This window comes from Musca vetustissima, unplaced genomic scaffold (genome assembly GCF_032173495.1).
Source record: "Musca vetustissima isolate MV318-11 ecotype Yass unplaced genomic scaffold, APGP_CSIRO_Mvet_v1 utg5860, whole genome shotgun sequence".
NCBI classification, from domain to species: Eukaryota; Metazoa; Arthropoda; class Insecta; order Diptera; family Muscidae; genus Musca; species Musca vetustissima.
The window spans coordinates 80516-106320 of record NW_026878953.1 but is presented as its reverse complement, the minus strand read 5'-3'; the positions used below and the strand labels follow the sequence as shown (position 1 = coordinate 106320).

Here is a 25805-nt window from a genome sequence, read left to right as displayed (position 1 = left end):
AGGTTATCTGGGTTATCATTGTGTAGCAAATTTTCCTACTAAAAATTATCAAAATTGGTCCACTGTTTTGGGTGGCGTCCAATACAACGGCATCTTAGTTTTGGCTGCCATTTGGTTGTTTGGATTCTTATTGGGTAAAAAATCTTCATACCAAAAATTATTAAAATTAGCCCACTTTTTAGAATAGCTCCCACATAACGGCACCTCCCAAATTTCTGTATTTTGAGGAGCTTGGTCACGTTTTTCAATCGAATTAGTTGTAATTTCGTATTCTGGGTTATCATTGTGTAGCAAATTTTCCTACTAAAAATTTTCAATATTGGTCCACTTTTTTGGGTGGCGCCGAATACAACGCAAATTATTTTTGGGTGCTTGGACACGTTTTTCAAACCGAATTGGCTGCAATTTGTTTTTTTGGATTCTTATTGGGTAAAAAATCTCCATACCAAAAATTATCAATATTGGTCCACATCTTAGGGTAGCTCCCAGACAAACCCACCTGACAAATTTCGTATTTTAAAGGAGCTTGGACACATTTGTCAATCAAATTGGCCATAATTTCATATTTTGTGTTCTCATTGGGTAGCAAATCTCTCTACCAAAAATTGTCAATATTGGTTCACTTCTTATGGTAGCTCCCCAAAAATTCAGGATTTTGGGGAGCTTGAGAACGTTTCATTCGCTATGTCTATAATTTGGCATTTTGGGTTCTCATTGGGTAGAAAATCTTCATAAGAAAAATTATCAATATTGGTCCACCTTTTTGGGTGGCGCCCAATGCAACGACACATCCAACAACCTAATTGGTTGTAATTTGGGTTCTCATTGGGTAGCCAATCTTTCTATCAAAAATAAACAATATTGAAGCCCCTTTTAAGGTAGATCCTTATAAAGGCACCTCTCAAATTCCGGCAGTATTTTCAAATCTTCCAACATTTGTCACACCCTGTATTTTTTAAATAAATCTTTATGATAACGTAAGTGGCCAGTAAACATGCACGCACACACAATAACACACACCCGCCACCAGAAGGATAGGTCATAACACATTTAGCATTTTATTCAAATTTTAGTCTGCGGCGAACTTTTGAATCAAAAACATCATCATCGAAACGAAAAGGATAACAAACAAAAAAATAAATAAAATAAAAATCAAAAAAGTTGTTGTTTTTAAATCTTTAAATAAAAAAACAAATCAAAACTTTGCTATGAGTGACGAGGATCAAGATTTTCTGGAAGTAAATCCCGATTCAACATGGCTGGAAAAGACAACAATTGGTGGATTTCGTGTTTGGCATATAATAGCCATATGTCTGGGGATTATAATGAGCATAAGTAATAGGGCAAAACAGATTGAAAAAAAAATTAAATTTAATAAAACATTTTAAATTTTATATTTAATTTTTTTTTTTTAATTTTAGTTATAATGGTGTGTTGTTGTGTACGATTTCGAATACCAAGAACAAAACAGGAAATCGAGGCCGACTATCAACGTAAACAGATCACAAAGAAATTTCGTGAAAAATTGCAACAAATTAAAAATTCCGAAATGGATGATATGGATTTACAAAAAGGTAAGAAATTTTCAATTTTTTAAAAAATTATTTTTTTTAATTCTTAAATTATTTTTTATACATAACATAACGGCCGTTATTACAAAATACCTTTTATTATTGATTGGATATTTTTTAATAGATTCATATACAATATTAAAAAAAGGATTCAAAATTAAAATATTATTTCTAAATAATAAAAAAATTCTAAATAATGTAATATATATATATAATATAATAAATATACTATATTAAAAAATAAAAAAATAATGTAAACAATATATATATATTATATTTAAAAAAATTTAATTAACTAGGCATGTGTAAATGTGTATAATTATTTATATATATTAAAAATCCCAATCAATAACAAATAGTTAAATTCTAATAACGGTTTTTATAGTGTACAGTTTGTTATATAGTTTGTATTTGAAATTGTATATAAATTTTCAATATCCTTTTTTTAATTGTAAAATATCTTTCATTTTTGTTCCTATCAAATTCCATGAACTATTTAGAAAAAAAAACAGAACTATGTATAAATATGTCTGTGTGCCATTTTCCATATACAAACATACATGTGTACATATGAATATTTTGTATAATGGTAACACCTTATATTTGTTGTTGTTGTAAAGCCGCCAAGCCCTTTTTTGCATGTATTTTAGCATTCCTTCTGTTTTTTTTTCACTCGAAATGCCATCAAGCAGCCAATCGCCATGATAAATGTCCTTAAAGGTCAGTAACTTTTTTCTCCCCCATGATTAAGTTGAAGAAATGCCATTCGTATGGAGTTATCGCAATTATGGGCATATATATGTCAAGGTGTCACAACACACTACAGTCCTCTTATAACTGCACCTCCCAAAATCATCAATGTTGGTTCACTTCTTGGGATAGTTCACATGTAACGACACCTCTCAAATTGCCATATAATAGTTTTCCCAAAATTCGAAATTTTTGTTCTCATTGGGTAGAAAAATGCTATAATAATGGTCCACTTTTTTTGAGTGGCGCCCAATACAACTGCATCACATCACAAGGATTTCGTGTCCATTTCGGAATCAAATTAGCTGTAATTTGGTATTTGGGATTATCATTGGATAGCAAATCTTTGTATGAAAAATTATAAATATTGGCCCACCTTTTAGCTTAGCTGTCATATAAACCCACTTCGCAGATTTCGGTATTTTGAGGTGATTGGTCATATTTTTCAACCAAGTGGACCAATATTAATAATTTTTGGCAGGGAGATTTTCTACCCATTGAGAATTCAAAATATTAATTTCCAGTCAATTTCGTTGAAAAGCGTGCTCAAGATCCCCAAAATTCCGAATATGGGCGGTACCGTTGTATGAGGACTACCCCAAAACGTGGATTAATATTTATAATTTTTTGTAAGAATATTTTCTACTCAATGAAAACCCAAAATACCAAATTAGGGTCAAATTGCTTGCAACACGTGTTCAATATCACCAAATTACCAAAATTTGGAAGGTACCATTACATAGGAGCTACCCCAATTCGGGATTATTTCCTACCCATTGAATATCCAAAATATTAAATTAACCCAATTTGGATGAAAAACTTGCCCAAGCCTCCAAAATAAGAAAATGTTTGTGGACTACCCCCAAAGCGTAGACCAAATTTGATAATTTTTTTTGTGGGGAGATTCCCTTTCAATTTGGTTTAAAACTCTGCCCAAATCCCAAAAATATAGAAAATTGTCGTAAATTGTGGTGGTATCTCCTCCCCAATCCTTTAGCAACGGAGTACCGAAAAAAGTACCGAGTGGCCGAAAAAAACGGAAATTGTGGTGGTATCTCCTCGCCAATCCTTTAGCAACGGAGTACACTCCTTTTCGCCATGTCACTCTCGAGGTGCTCGAAGATTTCACACCCAATGAGAACCTAAATATCAAATTATGTGAAAAACTGGCCGAAAAAAACGGATAATGGGGATATATTGATTACCCCGTAACTTAAGGGGACCCTACTCTCAATTAAAGAACCCCTATACCTTATGAAAAATATGAATAAGGATCGTAACAGGCAATGTTAAGGGGGTGATCTGTTGCCTTCTTAGAGACATTCATCAATATTTTTGTATGTGTTTTAAAATGCATCATTCGATTAATTGCCGGTTAAAATAACACGAGTACCTCTTCGGGTCTGTTGCAATTACATCGTTAAATGTGACATCCGTCCTGCCATTATTTCTTCCAAATTCGAAAGAGAAAGGGGTCTGAGCCGAATGAAATGACGCGTAGCCAGGTTACGTCATTTATCAGACCCACTGCCACTACGATGATGTTGTCTGTGGCGCCAAAAATTCCGTTCATGCTGCCTTAGGACACTACTTTCTGCCTGACACTTAATGCTAAGACACAGAGGCCTTAAGTTCAACATCGCGTTCAGCTGCAATTTTCGATATTCTACTCGCGGATCCAGTTATAATAATCTAAGCTGTTCTTTGCAACATGTCTATTTTGCTGGCCCACTGCCACTACGATGATGTTGTCTGTGGCGCCAAAAATTCCGTTCATGCTGCCTTAGGACACTACTTTCTGCCTGACACTTAATGCTAAGACACAGAGGCCTTAAGTTCAACATCGCGTTCAGCAGCAATTTTCGATATTCTACTCGCGGATCCAGTTATAATAATCTAAGCTGTTTTTGCAACATGTCTATTTTGCTGGAATTTTTACTTCTGATACTGATTACAACAATCCGTAAATTTTTATAGTGATTAAAACCATATTAATTTTTTGGGAGAGAGCTTCATACTTCCAAAGGTATGGTGTTACAAAATTTTGCAAAAAAAAATCCAATTTATTTATATTGAAAATTAAAAGAAAAATGTTCCACCTCTCCATAGGAGAATATATTAAATATCCAGCCGAAAACACACTACTTAGAAAAAAAATTAAATTAAAAGAAAATTCTGCTAGCGAAACTTAACATGCCACCTGTTAAGAGGAGAAAGTCTTAAAACCCCGATTGAAGACAGTTTTTTAGAAAAAAAAATTAATTAAAAAGTTAATTCAGATGAAGTGACAAACCTAATCGTTTGCTTATGAAATATAGTTTTAGTATAAATTCTCTCAGTCGGATTTTTTATTTATTAGAAAGATAAAAAATATTCTAAAATTGATTCCTATTGACTCCAATCTAAATGAAAATCAAATTTTATTTTACAGTTTGTCACTTCTACAATAATAATAGTCCAACATATGGACATGATGCCCACATGGCATGGAGGTCATCGTCATCAGCATCATCATCATCCGATGAATTGCAACAACAACAATATAACAAACCCGAAAAATACGATCATATTGTTCTATTAGCTCAGCATAGTACAAGAATAGTTTTATTACAACATGGATTAGGTGGTTTAGGTGGTGGCGGTCATATTGTCTATCCCATGGAACAAAAATCAAAAATAAATTTTGAATATCCACCTGTAGCAATACACAAGAATTATCAAAATCGTGAAAAACGAACGGATTGTCATAATTATGGTTGTAATTTGTAAAACCGTAAAATTATGACAAAGCCTACTCTAGATTTAGAAAATCGGTAATAAAATTTCCATATCCTTTGTTTTGTTTATGCAAAGGTTCAAAAATTATGGAAAATAAAATGCGTGACAAACAAATTGTTGCTAAAATGCAGAACTGCATTTGTCTGACAAAACAAAACAAAGGGGGGAAACACATAAGAGGACTTGAGGCTTTGCATTATAATTCGGCTGATATTTCTTTATAAATTGACATTTCATACAATGCAAACTTAACAGGCCAAGCCTGAATCCTCTTATGTGTTACCCCCCTCTTAACTGACGATAAGCAATATAGTCGAACTTCGAACAAGTCGAAGCACGAGTTATGAAAGTTCGACAGTCGTAATCAAATATTAAACATTGTTATTTGTAGTGTTAAACACCAGAAACATAATAAGCAATATTGAACTTTATCTGTATTGTAAAATAATTATTATATTCAAATGTTTTAAAACTACACATTAATTAAATTAGATTTTAGTTTTTCTTATATTACTTTACATTTATTTCCAAAAAATAAAATTAGAATTTTGTGGCATTTTATAAATCCCTTTTTATTCGATTTATCTGTCATAAAAACCTTATTCTTCTTCTATTCAAATCTGTAAATATTTTTATTAAGCACACGTTTTTTTCTCTTTCCCACATTTTTCCTCTTTCTTCCATTGAAAATTGCATTTTTTTCTTTTTGTATATTCCATTATCTATACATCAACAAACCACCTCAATCTTAAAATTTTTTTCCCAACAATACCCCTTTCACAGCACTTGCTTACATTAAATTGGAAGAATATGATGAACCATAATTTACAAAACCAAAAAATAAAAAAGAATCCAAAAATATTTCCACAAATGGTGTTCATTTTCTAAAAAAATCAAAGGTAAGCTATTAATTAATGACTTTAACTGTACTTGCACGCGCAATTATGTAGTTTAGATATTAAACATAAAATAGCATAACCATAACATATAATAATAACTAACATGAGACATAAAAAATGAATCATAACCTAAATTTACTTTGATTTTAACCTCAATTTGTTTTGATTAATTATAACCTCAATTTCTTCCTTAATTAATAATAGTCTTACATTTTCTCTTCTCTCTTTTTTTGTTTCTCTTCTCTTACAGCCATTGAATATATACTCTCCAATTATCTAATTAAGCAATGCAACAGTGTTGAAAGCCTAAATAAGGATCCAAATAAAATTAATAATAAAAATAATCATATAAGTGTAATTGATAATATTAAAGTATAATTAAGACAACAATAATAACGACAAAAATAAACTACACATTTTCGTAATTTTTATTATGTATTTGCAAAATAACTAAATAAAACAAACAAGTATTAATAAAATTATATTTAAAATAATAATAATTTGAAATTTATTACTTACCCCATTCTCTTGTCTAGTGACCTGTATTTTAGAAGTACTTCTCAGGCAGTTTTAAATCGTACATTCCATTCGTCTCACATTGAATTAACAAATTTTCAAAATTTTGATTCTTTGTGGCGGGTAGCAGAAGGAGTGACACCATGATCATCTTCGGACTTGATCTGGCCAAGGTAAAAAGTATTATGATGTGTAAAACTTGAGTCAAACCGGGCATTGCATTCACTTGATTTAGAATTAACTAATTATTATAAGTTAATTAAATTATTAATAATTTGACCCAATGTGTGGGAGGTAACAAAAGGATTGGAAATATATTTCACCATCTTCGAAATTGATTTAAGTTCAGAAGAAATATTACTTACATAGCTGGCTTGTAACAGAACATTTGTTTCATAAGCCGAGCTTAAAAAAGATTTCGAGGCCTATTGGGCTTGCGCGCAGCTCTTCCAATTTGAAAGACCATCTGTTGACCAACACTATCCTTCTCCGAATTTCAAAATCTATGACTACCTCGTTCTTAAGATCCACAGTTGGATGTCTTGCACGAAATGCCATAAGCTTGACTTCTTGCCATTTGACTGCAAGACAGACTCCTTGGCAGACTCCTTCTCAATTTGTTCAAAGGTGGATGTTAGCGCTCGCAAAGTTCGACCCATTATATCAGGAAACATGTGTTGTTTTGTATACAGAGTACCATTTCTGTTCACATTTGCATCTCGTATGACCTTTTCCAGCCTTGTCTAAATCCTCGTTCGGTATTGAAGGGCTGCGAGGGGTCCTTTCCGACTTTAACTGCTAACATTGTGCCTGTTAAAATTATCTTGTATAGCCGTATTAATTTCGCCGGAATGCCGATCGCAGGCATGGCTTTAAACTCCTCTGAACGGAGTGGGCTGTCAAATGCCAATAGTGAATTTGCCAGGTCTGAAGTCGCTCATAAAATATGTCTTTGGTCTGCTCATTTTTGTCTTCCGTCGGAGCATGGGCGCAAATAAGACTGATGTATAAGAACTTCTCTTTTATGCGGATTATAGCAATTCGCTAACCTACTGGAGTGAATCTGGAGACGCGGTCTTTCCCTGTTAACCATAAATCCGCAGCCAAATCCATTTCTCGTTTCATGGCAGCAATTGGTGAACAGCGTGGCTGTGGATTTGATGACGGAAATTTACAATATCATATCGCTCATTTGCTGCAAGACAAGCAAAACTCAAAAAAAAAAACTATTTTGCAGAAAATGCGTTTTAAGTTTTCAATCTCCTCACACTGTATATGGGACAGAGGAACTTTTACAGCTTCTCAATTAGAGTGTGTAAGAGATATTTATATAAATTTTTACACAACATGAGATCTATTATAGCGAACAATCGTGCATCATTAACTCGAAAATCACGTTTTTTGAATTATGCCTCTCTTGCAGCAAATAAGCGATATGTCATCAATAATATGATCTGAAACCATGGTCCATATAAATTACGATTTCCACATACTGTCCAGCGGTTGTGGAAAAATTTTCTTCAACGACCTTGAGGAACTCATTGTTTTACTCTACGGGTAAACGAGTTGTTGTTGTAACAGCCCCAATGGACTTTGGCCGTTTCGGATGGCAGCCTCTAATGTCGACATTATTTGGCTTTGGAGATCCAATTCAATGATATTTATAATTCAATGATAAAATGGGTCTCCATATTGAATAATATAACCTGAACCATTGTAATCAGATTTGAAACATTTCTCTTAATATAAAGCAACCAGATTTTTATAAAATGTTTACTGTTTATCTGCTATTTACAGATGATAAGTTGCAATAAATTAAACACACAGGGATTTTGTTTCTCGGATTTTTTTTGTAGGAAAGTTTTGGATTGCATTTTTATTGTTGTTTCTCGTTTTTAAATATTATTATTATTAATTTATATTTTTTTGTTAACAAATTTTACTGTTTAGTTTTTAGCTTATGTTTTTAGGTTTTGTTTGATTTTTCACAAATAAAAAAAAATAATACAATTAAAAAAACTTAAAATTTATATATTTTTTATTACAATTGTTGTGTTGTTTTCTTTCTTAAGGGTTAAACCACATTATTATTAATAATAATTGTTATTAGTTCATAGTTCCGTATGTATATATATATGTGTGTGTGTTGGTTGGTTTTGTTTTGTTTTCATGTTCATGATTTCTTGTTTGTTTTTGTTTTAAGACAAAGTTTAAACTTTTGGAATACCTTAAATTTGGTTGCGACAAAGATATTGGCGTTGTATGTTCTTTGTTGTTGTTCTTGTTATTATTATTAAACAATTTCGTGTTAATGTTTTTAATTTTTATGAGAATTTTCCTCCTCATGGCGATGTTGAATTTTTTGTTATTCTTTTTTTTTGGAAATGTTAATTATAACTGTAATTGTTTTTCTCACTTTATTATTATTGTTGTTATTTTTCTCTGATGTTTCATTTTGTTTATAGATTTATTTCGTTTAATAATACAAAAAATTAATACATTAATAAAAAAACAACTAGACATTGTCCATAAATCATTCTTTGCGTATAAATGTTCTCCCCCTATAAAAAATATAAAAATAAATATATACATAAAATTAAAATATTTAAAGTTTATTTATATTTATGCAAAACTTACGTTATGGTCTTCTTTTCAAGGGACTTATGTTCGGGTCTTGCACGATTAAGAACCTTTAAGAAATCTGAAGTTTTTGCACGCATTCTTGAGTGAATGTAAGCCTTTGAACACTGTTGGAGGGTAGATAAATAATTTTCATTATCAATAAATTAAAAAATAAAAATGGTTAAAGTTTTCAAACTAACCTTAATGTGGTAATGTAAATAATCTCGGAACATGTGTATTAAATTAATGGTATTATCTCTAGTTTCCTTATTAGTATGACGTGGAAAGAGCACTGTAATAAATAGACAAGTAAAATTTTAATTAGTTTTCGGAGTTCTAGAATTAACGAAATGGAAATATTAAAAAAAAATATGTATTTGAACAAAATTAATGTCTAAAATAGGCACCTATTGCTTCACTCCTTCTGTATCTCTCACTCAAAGGCTCAACTTTTTTTAGAACTTTTAAATCTCACATGGAGCGAATATATAATTATTATATTAGTACAACACGTAGATAAATTCTAAAGATATAGTCTCCAGGTATATATATAATATATATATATATATATATAAATCTAAATTTCGTATTTAGAATATTTATATTGAAAATATGTCTTTAATGCCTATAACTTACAATATTATTGTATTTCAAGTGTTCAAGACGATGTCTACATGTATTGAATGAAATTTTAATATACATGCTTTTTCAAGTCTCCGTTTTATAGATAAAATTAATATTGGAATATAATGAGAGACAAGTTTCAGAACAAACACGAAAAAAAATATCCCACTTTTTATTCCAAGAAAACATCTTAATATGAAAGAAAGTAAAAAAAGTGTATGCAAATATTAGTCGTATTGAATGGTTGGATTTCTTTTCAATTCCTTTAACATTGCATTTATTTATTTGGGAGTATCTGAGAGATAAATCTTTGGGTAGTAAGACATAACCCACTTTTAACTCCATAGAACTGATTCTACCAAAAGAAATTACAATTTAAAACATAAAAAAGGGGAAAAAACTGTATGCAAATATAAAACAATTGACTGGTTAGATTTATTGTCAATCCCTTTAACATTACATTTTTTAATCTAGGAGTATCTGAGAGATAAATCTTTGTATAATAAGAGATAACCCACTTTTAACTCCCCAAAACAACATTTTACCAGAAGAGAATACAATAAAAAAAATCAAATAAAAAATAATAGAAATTGTTTGCAAATAGTAATCGGATTGACTGGTTAGATTTATTGACAATCCATTTAACAATGCATTTATTATTCTAGGAGTATTTGAGAGATAAATCTTTAGATTTTAAGAAATAACCCACTTTTAACTCCCCAGAAGAAAATACTACTAACAACGTAAATACAAAAGAATAGAAATTGTTTGCAAATAGTAATCGGATTGACTGCTTAGATTTATTGTCAATCCCTTTAACATTACATTTTTTAATCTAGGAGTATCTGAGAGATAAATCTTTGTATAATAAGAGATAACCCACTTTTAACTCCCCAGAACAACATTTTACCAGAAGAGAATACAATAAAAAAAATCAAATAATAAAATAATTTAAATTGCGTGCAAATAGTAATCGGATTGACTGCTTTGGTTTATTGACAATCCATTTAACAATGCATTTATTATTCTAGGAGTATTTGAGAGATAAATCTTTGGATTTTAAGAAATAACCCACTTTTAACTCCCCAGAAGAAAATACTACTAACAAGGTAAATACAAAAGAATAGAAATTGTTTGCAAATTGTTATCGAATCGGCTGATTAGATTTCTTTTCAATTCATTTAACATAACATTTTTTAATGTAGGAGTATCTGAGAGATAAATCTTAAGACAATAAGAGATAACCCACTTTTAAATCCCCAGAACAACATTTTACCAGAAGAGAATACATTAAAAAAACAAATACAAAAATAAAAGAAATTGTTTGCAAATCGTGATCGGATTGACTGTTTAGATTTATTGTCAGTCCCTTTAACATTAAATTTTTTAATCTAGGAGTATCTGAGAGATAAATCTTAAGATAATGAGAGATAACCCACTTTTAACTCCCCAGAACAACATTTTATCAGAAGAGAATACAATAAAAAAAGCAAATACAAAAATAAAAGAAATTGTTTGCAAATCGTGATCGGATTGACTGCATAGATTTATTGTCAATCCCTTTAAAATTACATTTTTTAATGTAGGAGTATCTGAGAGATAAATCTTTGTATAATAAGAGATAACCCACTTTTAACTCCCCAAAACAACATTTTACCAGAAGAGAATACAATAAAAAAAATCAAATAAAAAAATAATAGAAATTGTTTGCAAATAGTAATCGGATTGACTGGTTAGATTTATTGGCAATCCATTTAACAATGCATTTATTATTCTAGGAGTATTTGAGAGATAATTCTTTGGATTTTAAGAAATAACCCACTTTTAACTCCCCAGAAGAAAATAATATTAAAAATGTATATGCAAAAGTATAGAACTTGTTTGCAAATAATAATCGGATTGACTGTTTAGATTTATTGTAAATCCCTTTAACATTACATTTTTAATCTAGGAGTATCTGAGAGATAAATCTTAAGACAATAAGAGATAACCCACTTTTAACTCCCAGAACAACATTTTACCAGAAGAGAATACATTAAAAAAACAAATACAAAAATAATAGAAATTGTTTGCAAATAGTAATCGGGTTGACTGCTTAGATTTATTGTCAATCCCTTTAACATTACATTTTTAATCTAGGAGTATCTGAGAGATAAATCTTAAGATAATGAGAGATAACCCACTTTTAACTCCCCAGAACAACATTTTATCAGAAGATAAAAGCAAATACAAAAATAAAAGAAATTGTTTGCAAATCGTGATCGGATTGACTGTTTAGATTTATTGACAATCCATTTAACATTGCATTTATTATTCTAGGAGTATTTGAGAGATAAATCTTTGGATTTTAAGAAATAACCCACTTTTAACTCCCCAGAAGAAAATATTACTAACAATGTAAATACAAAAGAATAGAAATTGTTTGCAAATCGTAATCGGATTGCTAAATTTTGTGGGGTTCCAGAACATAACAACATAGAAGGGAATGAGATTGCCGACGAGCTTGCTCGAGCGGGTTCACAGTCATCCAATCTTCCGATTCCGTTCATCCCTTAACCTAACCTAAGAGTAGTAGCAATGTTCCAAAGATAGCTTAAATATTGCGATCTCTAACGTTATTTCAAAAAGAGAGACAGACGAAAATGTCTAAAGAATTGTATTCTGACCAAGAGTATATATACTTTAGGGGGTCTCTAACGAATATAATAGTCCCTCCTTAATGTGGAAGGATATTAAAATGTTTTGCAATAAACCCATACGCACAATAAAAGTTGATATTAATTAGGTACGTCATTTTTAATATTGCAAAATGTTTTTTGTAGGAGTATCTGAGAGACATTACAGAAGGGTTCAATGACAATGTCCCACTTTTAACTCCGTTGAACACAACCATATTTCAAAGAAGGAAGTTGGTATGTTATTAAAAGAACTAATTGCCATCCATATTTGTTGCAGACCTACTGCAAAAATAAATATGGACTATTTCCATATTTATTTATTCTTTTAATAATATAGAAACCCCAGGATTTGTAGTTGTAAAACTGAAAACCACATCTTATCATTGAATTATATAAATAAAATGCAATAACTATTTTCATTTTACAATAACCAGCAAGGAAAGTAGTAAAGTTGGACTGGGCCGACTATATGATACCCTTCACCACTTTGGCTATATTCTACATATGTATCCTAATAAACGTCGCCTTTTCGAAGGAACATTGACATGAAATTGAAAGGCACCATTTACATAAAATCGGACGAAAATATATATGGAAGCAGTATCTAAATCTGAACCGATTTTAACGCAATTTCAATAGGGTTCGTCCTTGGGCCAAATAAGTGGCTTGTGCCAAATTTCATCCAATTCGAATTAAAAATGCGACCAGTACTTTGTTTACAATTTACCATGAACAGACGGACACCTTGATATAAGCAACTGTACATATTGACGCGTAGGGGAGACTGGGGCACCTTCGGCATCGGGGCACCTTCGGCAATCGCGTTTTCGATATGAAGCTCTTACCGTATATCACTAGTTTCGATACATAGGTATCGAATATCGAAATAAATAACTGACACAAAGTTTGAAATTTCTAGCTAATAAGCTTATTTAGATACATAGGTTTTTGTACTTTTATAGATGTTTCTGTAATATTTCAATTCCATTTCGTAAGTATTTCGTGTATAAAACTTTTAAAAATTTTAAGACAATATTATTAAAAAGTGGTTAACTACGATGTGTATTATTATAAAAATATTTAAAAATATAATGTTTTTACATATCTGATCAAAAAAATGAAAAAACTATAAAAAGTACATTCGGGGTACATTCGGCATTTAAAAGTGGGGCACATTCGGCCATATACAGCTTGTGCAATATTATTTCCGTAAAATGTTTTTGAGTTTGTTTTTAAAACTAATCCTTTAATATGGTTCGAAATTGCATATATAAGTTCAAACGTGCTTGTATTGACGAAAATGTGATAGAAAACCTCTATTTCTGATGGTGTGTGCGACCTTGAGACGTAAACGTCCGCCGCTAGAAAATAAAGCCCTATAATTCAAACATTGTGTGGCGTATTAAAACCAAATAGAGCCTTTAGAGGTTCAGAATTTCAACCAGACTGATAGCGATGACAATTACCCGGCTATGACTATGGTGCCGAATGTGCCCCATCAAATGCCGAAGGTACCCCGGGTTGGGGCACATATATTTGACTTTTTTTACAAAACTGTAAAATTTTTTAACTAATACTATTTTTTAATATCTTTTTGGTACTATTTTTTATAATTAAGAGTCAGAGGACAATAATCAGGCATAAAGTTGTTATATATGTTGAATAAGTACTGAGATATAGAGCTCTAAAAAAAAAGTGCCGAAGGTGCCCCAGTCTCCCCTACTTCACAAAGTCCTCTCAAAATTAAATGACCTGGAACCAGTACTTGAAATTAACTTAAACACGCACCTCAATAATTGCTGTAAATACAATCCCTGTATCGATAAACTGGACTTTTCCTTTTCTTTTTATGTAGCCTTGAAGCCAACTTATAAATTCAATGGCCAATTTATATATAATTACAAACAATCCACCTTACATCATAGCTACTCTAAAACAAATCATTATTAATATATTATATTAGATATTACAACCATTGTCATGGATTGTAGACCCTCCTGTCATGTAAACGATCAACATTTGTTACTTGATTGTTTGACTGTATTCTAAGTATCAAAACAAAATCTTCGCCACTAAAAGTCAATATTTCTACTCATTCATACCATAAATATAAATAAAAGTTAATTTCTCCACTTACCAAATGTAACATAACCAATATTATCGCCAACTTTAGCCTCCGTATTGGCCAATTCCAAGGGTGGTTCACGATGCGAAAAGAGCACTTGTGGTGCAGTATGCGATGCACGACGACCTTCACGTAATTCTTGCATAAAAACTTTACCTATAACAACATCATCTTCATCACGGAATATGGTACTAAAAACAACAGTAACACGATCCGCTTTGGCCTCAACATACCTGCAAAATAAATACAACAAATAATAAACATTATTTTGAATAGATTCATAAATCACAAAGTCTTACAAAGTCTCATCGTTTCTATAATTGATAACAGCACGTTTTTGGCCTTCTTCACCCTGTTCCTGGAAATCGAAATATTTTTCAAAAACGGACGCAAAACAATTACGTTTCAGCAGGCCAATCTTTTTGGCAACTTGTTCCCAATCATCGGGTATATCTTCTAAATTAATAAGTACGGACACATTATAGCCTAAAAGTACATAAATACATAATTAAATAAAAAGCGGTAATAAACAATTGCATTTCTCCATATGTTTCTTACCATCTTCCGTTTCAGTTAACAGACTGCCATATTCACGCTTGAGCAATTCATCGGCACCATGTTCTTGTAATTGTTGATAGAATTTTAAAGAAATGCTTGTCTGAAAGAAATTATTTAAAAAAAGCAAAGCAAAAAATTAAAATGACTGGTGTTTGAGCGTGACTGTTGTACACAACATTTTAGAGGTAATTCGTTACATACATATGTAGTATGTGTGTATGTATGTAGTTACTTACCCGAACTTTAGTCTTATCGCCATTTATGTTGGATATGTGAAATAACACACCATCAAAGTCTGCTATTTTTATGTCTATTGATTCTGGTTTTAATCTGTAAATAAATAGAAATTGTTTGTATTAGTCACTTGGCCACAATATATATGTATATTTAAAAGTATATACATATAAACAAATATTAACTACATTATAAAAAATATATATTTTTAAATTATCACTCAATGAGATAACACAATTGCATTGTCAATAGATAAAGTGAAGTTTTTTTGTATTAGAATAGATAAGAAATAATTAAGACCAAAGAGAATGCTACTGAGGTCTCACTTGATATTATTCGAAGGATTAAAAAGTGGTATCCTTTCCAGTAGTATATGTGAAAATTGAGAACACAAAATTAAAAGAGTTCTAAAATTATCTGTTGCTATCTATACTAATAAAAGGATAAAGTGATTGACGGACTGACTGACTTAATGATCCCTTAACGGCCAGACGAAACGGCAGAAGCTAGAATCTTGAAATTTTGGGTGAGAGTCACTCTTGGTACAAAGGTGACAGATAAAGCACGAAGCAAAGAACTAAAAAGTACTAAATGCGGTACTCTTTGTATTTGGCGAGCCGGTAGAGGTAGAAATCTTAAATTTTACATTAGGGCCACTGTTGAAGTATAGAATAGTTGCTATATCTATTCTATACTCTCAATGATGAACATTCGAACTATAAGTATCCGAAAAGTATTAAAATGGATTGGGGTATGTAGGTATGTAATATGTCTACTAATGTGTACTAAATGGCACTAAATTTGGTACATTTTGGATTTAGAGTGAACCGATAAAATCTGCTCCTAGGCTTTTGAGACCATCCGCTGCCGACTTAATCGCAGTAGACCTAAGACTATATGCAATAACCAATATATCGTCTTACAACCTGAGGGATCAACCTCGGGCGAACCCCTCTAGCGAACTCATAAAAGATTTCGTTCCCATTTATTTAACTATGTCCCTGCTAAACCAATAAAGTCATGCAGATCAACTTTACAGTCATTAACCGCTTATGACTTTATACCAACCTTTTTACCTTTATACTAAAGTTTTGAGGCGGTGTTACACTGTCATGACTCATACAAAATATTATCGTTTTAGTGTGAACAGATGATGGTTGCATTTGACAATAGTTTAAAATGAAAGAAAGTAAAATAAAAGTGCAATCAAAATAAATGTAATATTACTTGAATGCAACTGAAACAACCGACCAAGAATATTCAAACAAATATATTCTCACACACAAGTCTTGCCTAATGAAGTGGAATAGTAAATACATACATACAAACAATAAATTCATATGATGAACGTAAATATTCAAAACAATACAATATTAATTTGTTTATCAGTCAGTTTGTCAGCCAGTCAGCCAGCATTATTTTTATTAGTCATCTTAATGCAGTATGGAAACGTCACAATTCATCGTTTTTGTGTGTCAAAGCCATCATCATCAGTAACGCAGCTTGAATTTGTTGATGGTGGTGGACATATGTATGCACGTTGGTTTGTATATATTTTCACATGTGTGAAAAGATTAATGAAAAAATATATGCCTTTTTTGAAAAGACAAGATAGAAAAGCATAGCTCTGTGTATTTTGTTGCGAATAAAAGAATTGTGATCAGTTGTAATTGGACTTTTCCTGTTTGGAAAAATGTTTCCAATAAATTTGCATAAACAAAATAATAACATGCTTTGTATAAAAAATGTGTTAATGATAAACGAATATCTACAATTTAAGGATTATTAAAAAGGTACGCTGTTTATTGAAACCATCATTCCTAGAAATAGCTTCAATTTTTTGAAAAACATATTTTCAGAAGCTCCAAGCTTTGAAATAAAAGCAGCGTTTATAAAATTTAGAATTGTTAACAAAAATATAAAATATCCACCATGAGGAAACAAAAAGGTTGAGTGCTTTTGCAAATGTTTGCAGTGACCATGTCAAAACATGGACCTTTATTGACGATTTTTGTTTTGAGCCCTTCTGCAAATGATCATTCAAAATATGAAATAATAATAAATTAATTAATCGGATATGTGGCTCATTCAATACAGTTGCAAAAAGGATGAATGAACATCTAGGCAATGAGAGTGTGAAAATATACCAAGTTGAAAGGAGTCATTGAAAAAAAAAAATAAGACTGCTAATCGGCATGTAAATTGCTCTCTAAACTGATCTCCAAAAATTAAGTCCAATTTGGGAACTGGTCTGGAATAATTTTGAACACAGATGTTGTCCCAATTACAAGTATTTCGAACGCTAAGAAGCGTAGACGGAACCCTAAATATAAAATGGGTTCTACGTGGAATGGAAATTGATTAAATTCATTTCAATATTAATGCCTGGTACCATTTTAAAAACGTCACCACAAATATAATAGGAATTGTGTTTCATATCTAGTGTTGGAATCTTTTCATTGTCTTATGTAGATGTGCTTTAGAATATACATGATTTGCATTGAAATTCAATCAAAGGGAGTACTGAGTATCACCGGTTGTTTATAGAACACCCAGCTGTTCACAAGGCAAAGCTGTCTGCTCAGTCATATAAAAGCCGTCCCAGCCAAGAAAGAACTGGAGAACTGGAGATATCGAATTAAAGAGACTATGTCCAGGTGGAAGCAACTAGAAATATAAAGTGAATAACTTTATTTTCTTACAAAAAAAATCAGTTTTTCCAACATAAGGCCTTCTAATTTAAATTCCATATTTTAATTGATATCCATATATCAATTTGAATTTGATATCCATATTCATATATTTTTTTATAAGGCCATACTTCGTTAGATATCTGTTTTCTCCGCTATGGAATCTCCTTTAAATAGAATAGGTTTTGTGTTGGTACCAGACATTCGGCTGGAGATGTAAGACTTTCTCCTATGAACATTTATGCATTAGCGAATTCTAGAAGCATGACGTCCGGAAATATGAATTTCCGCAAAGAAATATAGTTCTTAAACTATGAACTATTCCGCAACATGTCGCTGATTGTTAAAAAATGTTATAAATTAGAATGTTATAAATTATTTTTGCGAAAATCTGTATTTCCGGAAATCCGCATAGACGTTTGTATTTTCTCATGATGTTTGTTGGTATCATTTTGATGCGTTTCAAGTTCCGATTACAATAATGTAACTTGCTTATCGAAGACCGCTTCAATGTTCTTAAAAACAATATGGGTACCAATTAAAAGCAAGAAAAGCAAGTTGCTTAAATCTATTCATCTTATCCAAAATGTTCATATTTCCATTTGTGCCAACGCGTAAAACTAAGCGACTATATATCACCAGTCCTGAGATTTGACCAGTCGTTGTTCCTAGTAGAGACGACTGGAACCGATGTAACCCTGCTCTGGACGGTCTGGCTCCTATACAGACGGATCCAAGATGGAAGAAGGTACAGGGACAAACGTCTACTGTCTACGGCTACACGAATCTCCTTTTAAATAGAATAATATTAGAGGGTGGCTTACCCTCTGCCGGGGATTTAAGACTTTATCCTGTGGGCAGATGGCAAAAAAAAAACATTGTGTGTCTAATCAATGCATTTAATCGTTAAAGCCATAATGGAGATCCATAACTCGGGAAGTATGGACTTCTTCGATAATGGAATTAAATTTTTGTAATGAGGGCCTCAAATGCTTAAAATTGATACAAATATTGTCGTTGTGAATTTAAAATATCATCAGAAAAACAAGGGTTCGAACCGAACTATGGAGGTCCATATCTCCAGAAATACGGATTTTTGCAAGAAAAATTATACCGTCTTAATCAAAGTCAAAACAATTCGTGACCGGACTCATGTTATTCGTCGGTACTGGACAATGTGAAACACATATATGAGTGTGGCCAGTGTTTCAGAATTGTGGTTCCATAATTTTAAACAACAAATATATAAGAAAAAACCACAAAACATTGGCAAATTTAATAAATTTGAAAAAAAAAATAAATACAATTTTGAATTAAATTGAAATAAAAACTCACAAAACACCACCACAAACACCCCGGCGATATTAAAAACTACCTTCCCTCCCCCACCCGCAACCACACATAAATACATGACTGCATTTATGGATGGCTAATGCTTTTGCTTTGCCATCTCAACACAGGCAACAGCCAACAACAACAAAAAGAACTACACCCGAATTTTATACACAAATACTACAGTAATATAAATAAATAACATAAATATATACAAACATATACCTATATACTATATGAAGAATTACGATAATAAGTTTGTGCGCCCCTTATCAATCTTGATTACTCACCCGGCCAAGGCATTTCGGAACTTCACCAATAACGTCTCCTCGACGATACGATTATTGATTTCCAACAAAATCATAGCTTTTTCGTTTCAAAAATTATTTCACTGTAGTCACCACCAATGGAAATAAATTCTCGACTTTTTTCAAAAACAAGGCAATAATTAATAATAAATGCAGAAAGACCGGCTTATGTTTTGAACAGCAATAGTGTATGCGATGATGATGATAAACACAAAAAAAGGAATAAATCTCTCTCCTGCTGTCAACTAAAAGAACATGTGGTTGTAGAGTTGTGAAGTTTTCTTTTCTTTCTCTTTTCGTTGCACTGGGGGCCTCCTTGACGTTTTTTTCTGTTTTTACAATATCAAAAAAACAACACCCCGCCCTCTTTGAGTTATTCAGATAGATTACGTTTTTTGTTTGTTCGTCACCAAAGGCAATTATGATGGGGCGAAATTAATGAATCAACATCGGCAACATTTAAAGCAAGTGTTGCGGCCAACAACACCAGTCGTATTTGATTTGATGTTTTATTCCTTTTCGGTTAATGTTCTTTTTTTCTATTTTTTTGGTATGTCTGTCTTGTGATTTTACACCTCTTCAATGCTTTTTCTTCTCCTCTTCTTTTTTTCTGTTGTCGTCGTTGCTTCTGCTGCTGATGTCGGCTTTTTGCCTTAAATTGAAATTCCAGCACTTTTGCACACACCGATGTCTGACACTCTTCTTGTCATTCACACACGCACGCACACACTTATACAAAGACGCACTTCATCTGCCTTTTTTTGTCGTCTTCCAAACTTTTCAGCTCCCGTCAAAATTTAAACACCTTCGTTTTGTTTTCGATTAACCAAGCCAATCCACTAATTCCAATTATTTTTTAATGTAAATTTTGATTTTCAATTATTTTCTGTTTCTTTGTACAATAAATTTGACAATTCCTATTAAAAAAATCTTCCCACAAATATCACCGAGAAAATTGTAAATTGTCACAATTAGGGATCTATACGTTCATTTTACGACTTATCGATTTATTGACGTAAATACGATAAATTAAGGGGGGTATACACACAACAATACAATTTTAATGGCTACTTTTTTTTATCGAATTTCATGTAGTCAATCATAACAAAATTATAAAAAATGTTACAATTATTCAAGGTAGGCCACAGCAACTTATAAATTAAACATTTCTTATATTGTGGTCAAAGTCATTTACAAAATGTGTGACTGTGTGTGTAATGTTTTGAAAAATATAACAAAATATATAAAAAATTCGAAAATAGATTTGTTTGAATATCCCCAACTCAATTTTGAAAAGAAAACCTGACATTCCATTCATTTTTCGCGTTTTTGGTAAAATTTAAAAATATGTAAAATTAACAGAACGACTTGTTCCATTTTTTTGTTTATTCTGACATTATAGCCCACAAGGTAAAGGTGTATGTTATCCTTTCTGACAAAAGCTAACCTATTTTGTATAGGTACGTTTAGATTTACTAAATCTACTCGATCTCAAATGTCAATTCCATTGCGTATACGTTACATATAATCAACTGGATTTGTAAACAGGATTAACGTGACGTGCACGCAATGGACATTTGAGATTGAGTAGTCTAAACGTAAAGTACATCTACATATACGATTTTACATCGAGTCGATTAACTAAATGCAGAAATACACCCTAATTGTTTACACATACCTTTAATCATGATCTAAATGCCGATCAGCTGATGTTTGTTAGTACACATACAAAATTATTAATTTGCGCCAAAAATATTTGTTTACAATTTGAAAAAGAATAGAAGAATTACCACAATGGAAAGGTTTTTGCAATACTCTGATCGTTTGGAAAGTAAAAAAAACACCTAAAACACAAAAATTCTATAATTAATTTTTATTTTTCTTTGATCTGTTATTTTTGTATTTGTCAACCGTTAAATTTAAAAATAAACGCCATGTGAAACAGTTGCAAATTTTGGTACATTGTGAGAGGGTTGTATTTTTTTCGTACAAAACCCGCGTTGCATTTCAGTAGTATTATGATTTCGATCATGATTTAAAATAAAACCTGCTGCACGATGATTTAAATTTGTATGATAAATCATTGTAAATTCAGCGTGATTAAGAAAATAAACCCTGATTCATCCTTTAATCGTAATTAAATGTTATATGTAAATTTGCTTGTAGCCTATAATTGTACCATGGTATGATCTATATATGGTCTGTTCCAGAACTGCAAGAATCTACTATTTGTTACTACCACAACGATTTTTCCTTCATGATATCGACAAAATTGCAAAAATTAGTAGATTCTTGCAGTACGTCAACAGACCCAACATTCCCTATGATATCAAAAATATTGTAAAAATTAGCAGATTCTTGCAGTACGGGAACAGATCCAATATTGTCTACAGGAAGTCTATTCACATTCTAGATTTTACTATTTTCTTCGATAACATTAAGGAAAATTCGTTATCGTAGAAAAAAGTAGTAGTTTCTAAACGGGAAAAGCTGAATAGACCTCTTGCAGGCAATTGGTCTGTCCGTACTGCAAGAATCTACTCGATTTTACTATTTTCTTCGATATCATAAAGGAAAAAAGTGTTATCGGAGTAAAAATAGTAGATTCTTGCAGTACGGGAACTTACCAAATATTGGTCTACAAGATTTTAATATTCTATTACCATAATTTTTCGATATCATAAAGGAAAAATCGTTATCGTGTTAAAAAAAAATAGTAAATTCTTGCAGTGTTTTATAATTTTTTTTTAATGTTTGACCACATTAAACTGGATATAAAAAAGGTGCCATTAAATTTGTAATAGTGTAAACCCACCTTAAATTAATCGCCAACTTCATAGAAATCGAAAAATTTTAAAAATTATTAGATTCTTGCAGTCCGGGAGCAGACCGCTTGTTACACAACTTCATCCTTCTTTACAAAAATTTCACAAAATACTCAAATATCGAACTGCCGCTTATAAACATTTGTTATGTTCCAAGAATTTTATATTAATAGAGATTGTTTTTTATTTACTCTTTGTAAATTAGAAAAGTTTTACCACTTCTTGAAACGGGAATATATAATTTTGTTTGGGTTTCTCTCTCTACAGAACATAATCGTTCAATAATGCGTACACTACTTAACAATTGTTAACAACACACCGTCAGACGTCAACATAAAAGGAGCCCAATGCATTGAATTACGGCGTCATTTTATTTTTATAAAAAATATATTTTTTTTGATCGACTTGGATTATTTTATTTTACCAAAAGGCAACGGCTTTAAAGACGTTATTGAACCGCTTTTTTAATTTTCAGAATTAGTTTCTAAAATCTCTAACCTTTTTAATATATTAGTGGCAAAACTATATTGAACATCCCACGTGACCCATAACCAAAGAAATTTATATATATATATATTTGGTTTTACACGTTTTTATTCCCTATAGAATTATTTTTTTTTTTCATCCTTACACATTATGTAGTATTTCTTCAAAATGTTAACATTATTATTATTACAAATAATATAGAGAAAATATATAATAAAAGCATATATACGTACAATAAAACATAACCTCTTCTGTTTTAATTTAATTTCTGTATAGTAAACTAAAACCTAAGCAATTTATAGTCGTCAATATATATTCACGGGAGCAACATCTGCTATTTCCTCATTATTTAAGATCTTAATTTGGCATTCACATAGAAATTGTAAAATTTTACGTTCGGCCTTTGCTTTCTGATCGGGATGCAGACCATCAAGCAGTATGTGTACCTTTTGCAGCATCTCCGGTTGCATGCTGAGGTGTTGCTGTTCCAATTCATAGCGAAATTGGGCCTTTTGGTTTTGTATAGCCTTCAGACAATCTTGTGATTGCCGTAGCACATTTTCCATACTTGATATGACATTGTGAAGTTTATCTTCGGCATCCAGATGCGGGCTATTCTCTGTCGTGTGTGGTGCATTCGTTGTGGTTACATAGGTTGTGCTCGTGGGTGTTACATCCTGTGCCACATGGTAGGTAATGTGTTGCATTTGTGGATTGGGGGTGCCGGGTTTACTTTCTTTTTTGTTGGGCAACAGCAGAAATTCATCGAATGTCTGCTCCTGCAGTTCTTGTATATCGGTCTCCTCCGCTATTAGTTCATGTTCAACGTGATCTTCGTTATCCGAGTAATAGGAATGACTAAAGTCATCACCCCAGGGATTTTCCGATTGTGCGGTGGACGTGGTGGATTGATTAGCAGTCGTCTTTGTAGCGGCTGACATTCGTTCTTTACGTTTTATTTCTTCGATGGGAAGAGGTATTCTACAAGAGCACAACAAATATTAGTAAACAATGAATACAATTATAAATTGAAATGTTGCCTCACCCTTTCCGGTAGTGACTCTCCAGAAATCGTAAATCATTGAAATATATCCATGTTACGGGTTTATCGGGATTCAGTTGGACTTGTCGGTATTCTCGTGAAAAGCGGTCTCTCAGTTTCTTCCATTTGTTGTAGCACGTTTCCTCTGTAAGCCAACAAAATAATATTTCAGTTCTGTTTCCCTTGTCGTCACTTTCGCCCACTTACCTGATATACCAAGGGCATTTGCTATATTCGACCAGGCCTCATTTTTGGCTGTCAAATTTTTCGAATCTCTCACCCGTTTACGATCATACAGTACATCATGTTCCTTTACCAGTGCAATAATATTTTGATTTAACGCTAGCTCTTCCGGTGATATTTTCATATCACTATTTTCCCCCGAATCTTCATCCTCTTCCGATCTGTTTAATTTACGTTTCTTTACTCTTGGTTCGTATTTTATACACTCAATGTCATTGTTGCACGCACTTCTAGCCCAGGGGGTGGGAACAAAATATATCAAATTATAGAAACAAAATCCATTCGTATTGAAATTCTTCGATTTGATACATACCCTTGTTTGTAGTGATCTTTGAGGAACCACAAATGTGGAAATAACTCCCAATTGGTAACATCTTGAGGATTTTGTTGTTGGCGCCTAAACTCTTTGCCAAATCGATCACGTATCGACTTCCATCGAGTAATGCAGGCTACCTCAGATTTCTTTACACGCTGGGCTATTTCTCGCCAAATGTCATTTTTCAGTGTGGAATTCTTGTTGCCGCGCGTATGCTCCTTAGCATAGAGAATTGGATAGCTCTCAACCAATTTCACAAATTCCAAATCCGATTCTTTATTGTTGTTCATTCTCTGCAATTATTTTATTGTATATTTATTACCAAACTTGAATGTTTTTGTCCATCGAATTTGTAGAATTTTGGTTTTGCTCTTCTTCTTCGGCTTGTGTTTTGGCGTTTTCTGAACACTTCCGCTGTGGATGTTAAGTGTTGCCACATATTTGTTACATTCATTCACAATGGAAGTGTTTGGAAAATGGCGAAAAACAAAACGCACAAAGCAAAGAAGAAAAGTAGTACATTATCATTTCAATGGATTTATTAAATCTAGTGGATTTAAATTGTCAAATTCTTGAAGTAAATCATATAATAAAAAAATGCAGGGAAAATGTAAATTTGGTAGGGAAATGTAAAATTGGTAGCTGTAATTTTTGAAGGAAAAATTGAACTAAACAACAAATTTTCTGGCCACATTATCCCTCGAAGATATACTTAGCCAACTTCGTTTTAATTTGATTATGCAAACTGTGTAATTGCCGATTATATAAAAGTACACAACAAATGCTAAAACACAAGGTCTATTAATAAGGTGAACTGCGGAACAGCTGTTATTTCTTACGTATAATGAGGAGTCAATAACGCATTAAAAAATTTTTGACATATATGAAATGGAATTGACAATTTAGATCTACTGAATTTAATGACTCCAGTACAATGTAAATGTACTATAACAAAATATTTATGGATGTTCTGAATTAAAATCAATAAAGGTGAGTACTTACTCTCTTTTATAGATAACTGATGAATGACGAACATGAGAGGACACACTATTACCAATGAACCTACCAATGAATATTTTCGTGTTTTAATGATAAACGACGAATATGAGGGGCTGGGAAAATGGAAAATGTTTCAGTCAAAACCCATAGTGGGTACTCAACTTAAGTCTTTTCCTGAACTGCAAAAATCTACTAATTTTGTTTCCACG

General features: G+C 31.9%; 3 protein-coding genes across 3 annotated transcripts; 1 reads left to right on the top strand and 2 right to left on the bottom strand.

The window, feature by feature from the left end:
* The first annotated feature begins 1184 nt into the window (after positions 1–1184).
* LOC133323743 (uncharacterized) lies at positions 1185–6376 on the top strand. Its single transcript, XM_061532665.1, has 3 exons — positions 1185–1335; positions 1422–1574; positions 6249–6376. The coding sequence occupies exons 1-3, from the start codon at positions 1209–1211 to the stop codon at positions 6374–6376; spliced, it is 408 nt and encodes a 135-aa protein (XP_061388649.1). The 5' UTR covers positions 1185–1208.
* Positions 6377–8937: 2561 nt separating this feature from the next.
* LOC133323745 (actin-related protein 2/3 complex subunit 2) lies at positions 8938–19743 on the bottom strand. Its single transcript, XM_061532667.1, has 8 exons — positions 19668–19743; positions 15358–15451; positions 15122–15221; positions 14863–15049; positions 14576–14796; positions 9337–9428; positions 9152–9261; positions 8938–9075 (listed from the first exon to the last, which is right to left on the bottom strand). The coding sequence occupies exons 1-8, from the start codon at positions 19739–19741 to the stop codon at positions 9048–9050; spliced, it is 906 nt and encodes a 301-aa protein (XP_061388651.1). The 5' UTR covers positions 19742–19743; the 3' UTR covers positions 8938–9047.
* Positions 19744–23301: 3558 nt separating this feature from the next.
* Positions 23302–24918, bottom strand: LOC133323742 (transcription factor Adf-1). Its single transcript, XM_061532664.1, has 4 exons — positions 24595–24918; positions 24246–24511; positions 24042–24183; positions 23302–23977 (listed from the first exon to the last, which is right to left on the bottom strand). Exons 1-4 carry the CDS (start codon positions 24885–24887, stop codon positions 23302–23304), a joined length of 1377 nt encoding a protein of 458 aa, XP_061388648.1. The 5' UTR covers positions 24888–24918.
* Positions 24919–25805: the final 887 nt, after the last annotated feature.

Coding starts and splice junctions, on each gene's coding strand:
- LOC133323743 (XM_061532665.1), top strand. CDS start 1,209: ATGAGTGACGAGGATCAAGATTTTCTGGAAGTAAATCCCGATTCAACA. Junction 1,336..1,421: donor GGGGATTATAATGAGCATAA/GTAATAGGGCAA, acceptor TTTTAATTTTAG/TTATAATGGTGTGTTGTTGT. Junction 1,575..6,248: donor TGATATGGATTTACAAAAAG/GTAAGAAATTTT, acceptor CTTCTCTTACAG/CCATTGAATATATACTCTCC.
- LOC133323745 (XM_061532667.1), bottom strand. CDS start 19,741: ATGATTTTGTTGGAAATCAATAATCGTATCGTCGAGGAGACGTTATTG. Junction 14,797..14,862: donor TATAGAAACGATGAGACTTT/GTAAGACTTTGT, acceptor TTTATTTTGCAG/GTATGTTGAGGCCAAAGCGG. Junction 9,262..9,336: donor ATTTACATTACCACATTAAG/GTTAGTTTGAAA, acceptor ACCCTCCAACAG/TGTTCAAAGGCTTACATTCA.
- LOC133323742 (XM_061532664.1), bottom strand. CDS start 24,887: ATGAACAACAATAAAGAATCGGATTTGGAATTTGTGAAATTGGTTGAG. Junction 24,184..24,245: donor AAATGCCCTTGGTATATCAG/GTAAGTGGGCGA, acceptor GTTGGCTTACAG/AGGAAACGTGCTACAACAAA. Junction 23,978..24,041: donor GAGAGTCACTACCGGAAAGG/GTGAGGCAACAT, acceptor GTGCTCTTGTAG/AATACCTCTTCCCATCGAAG.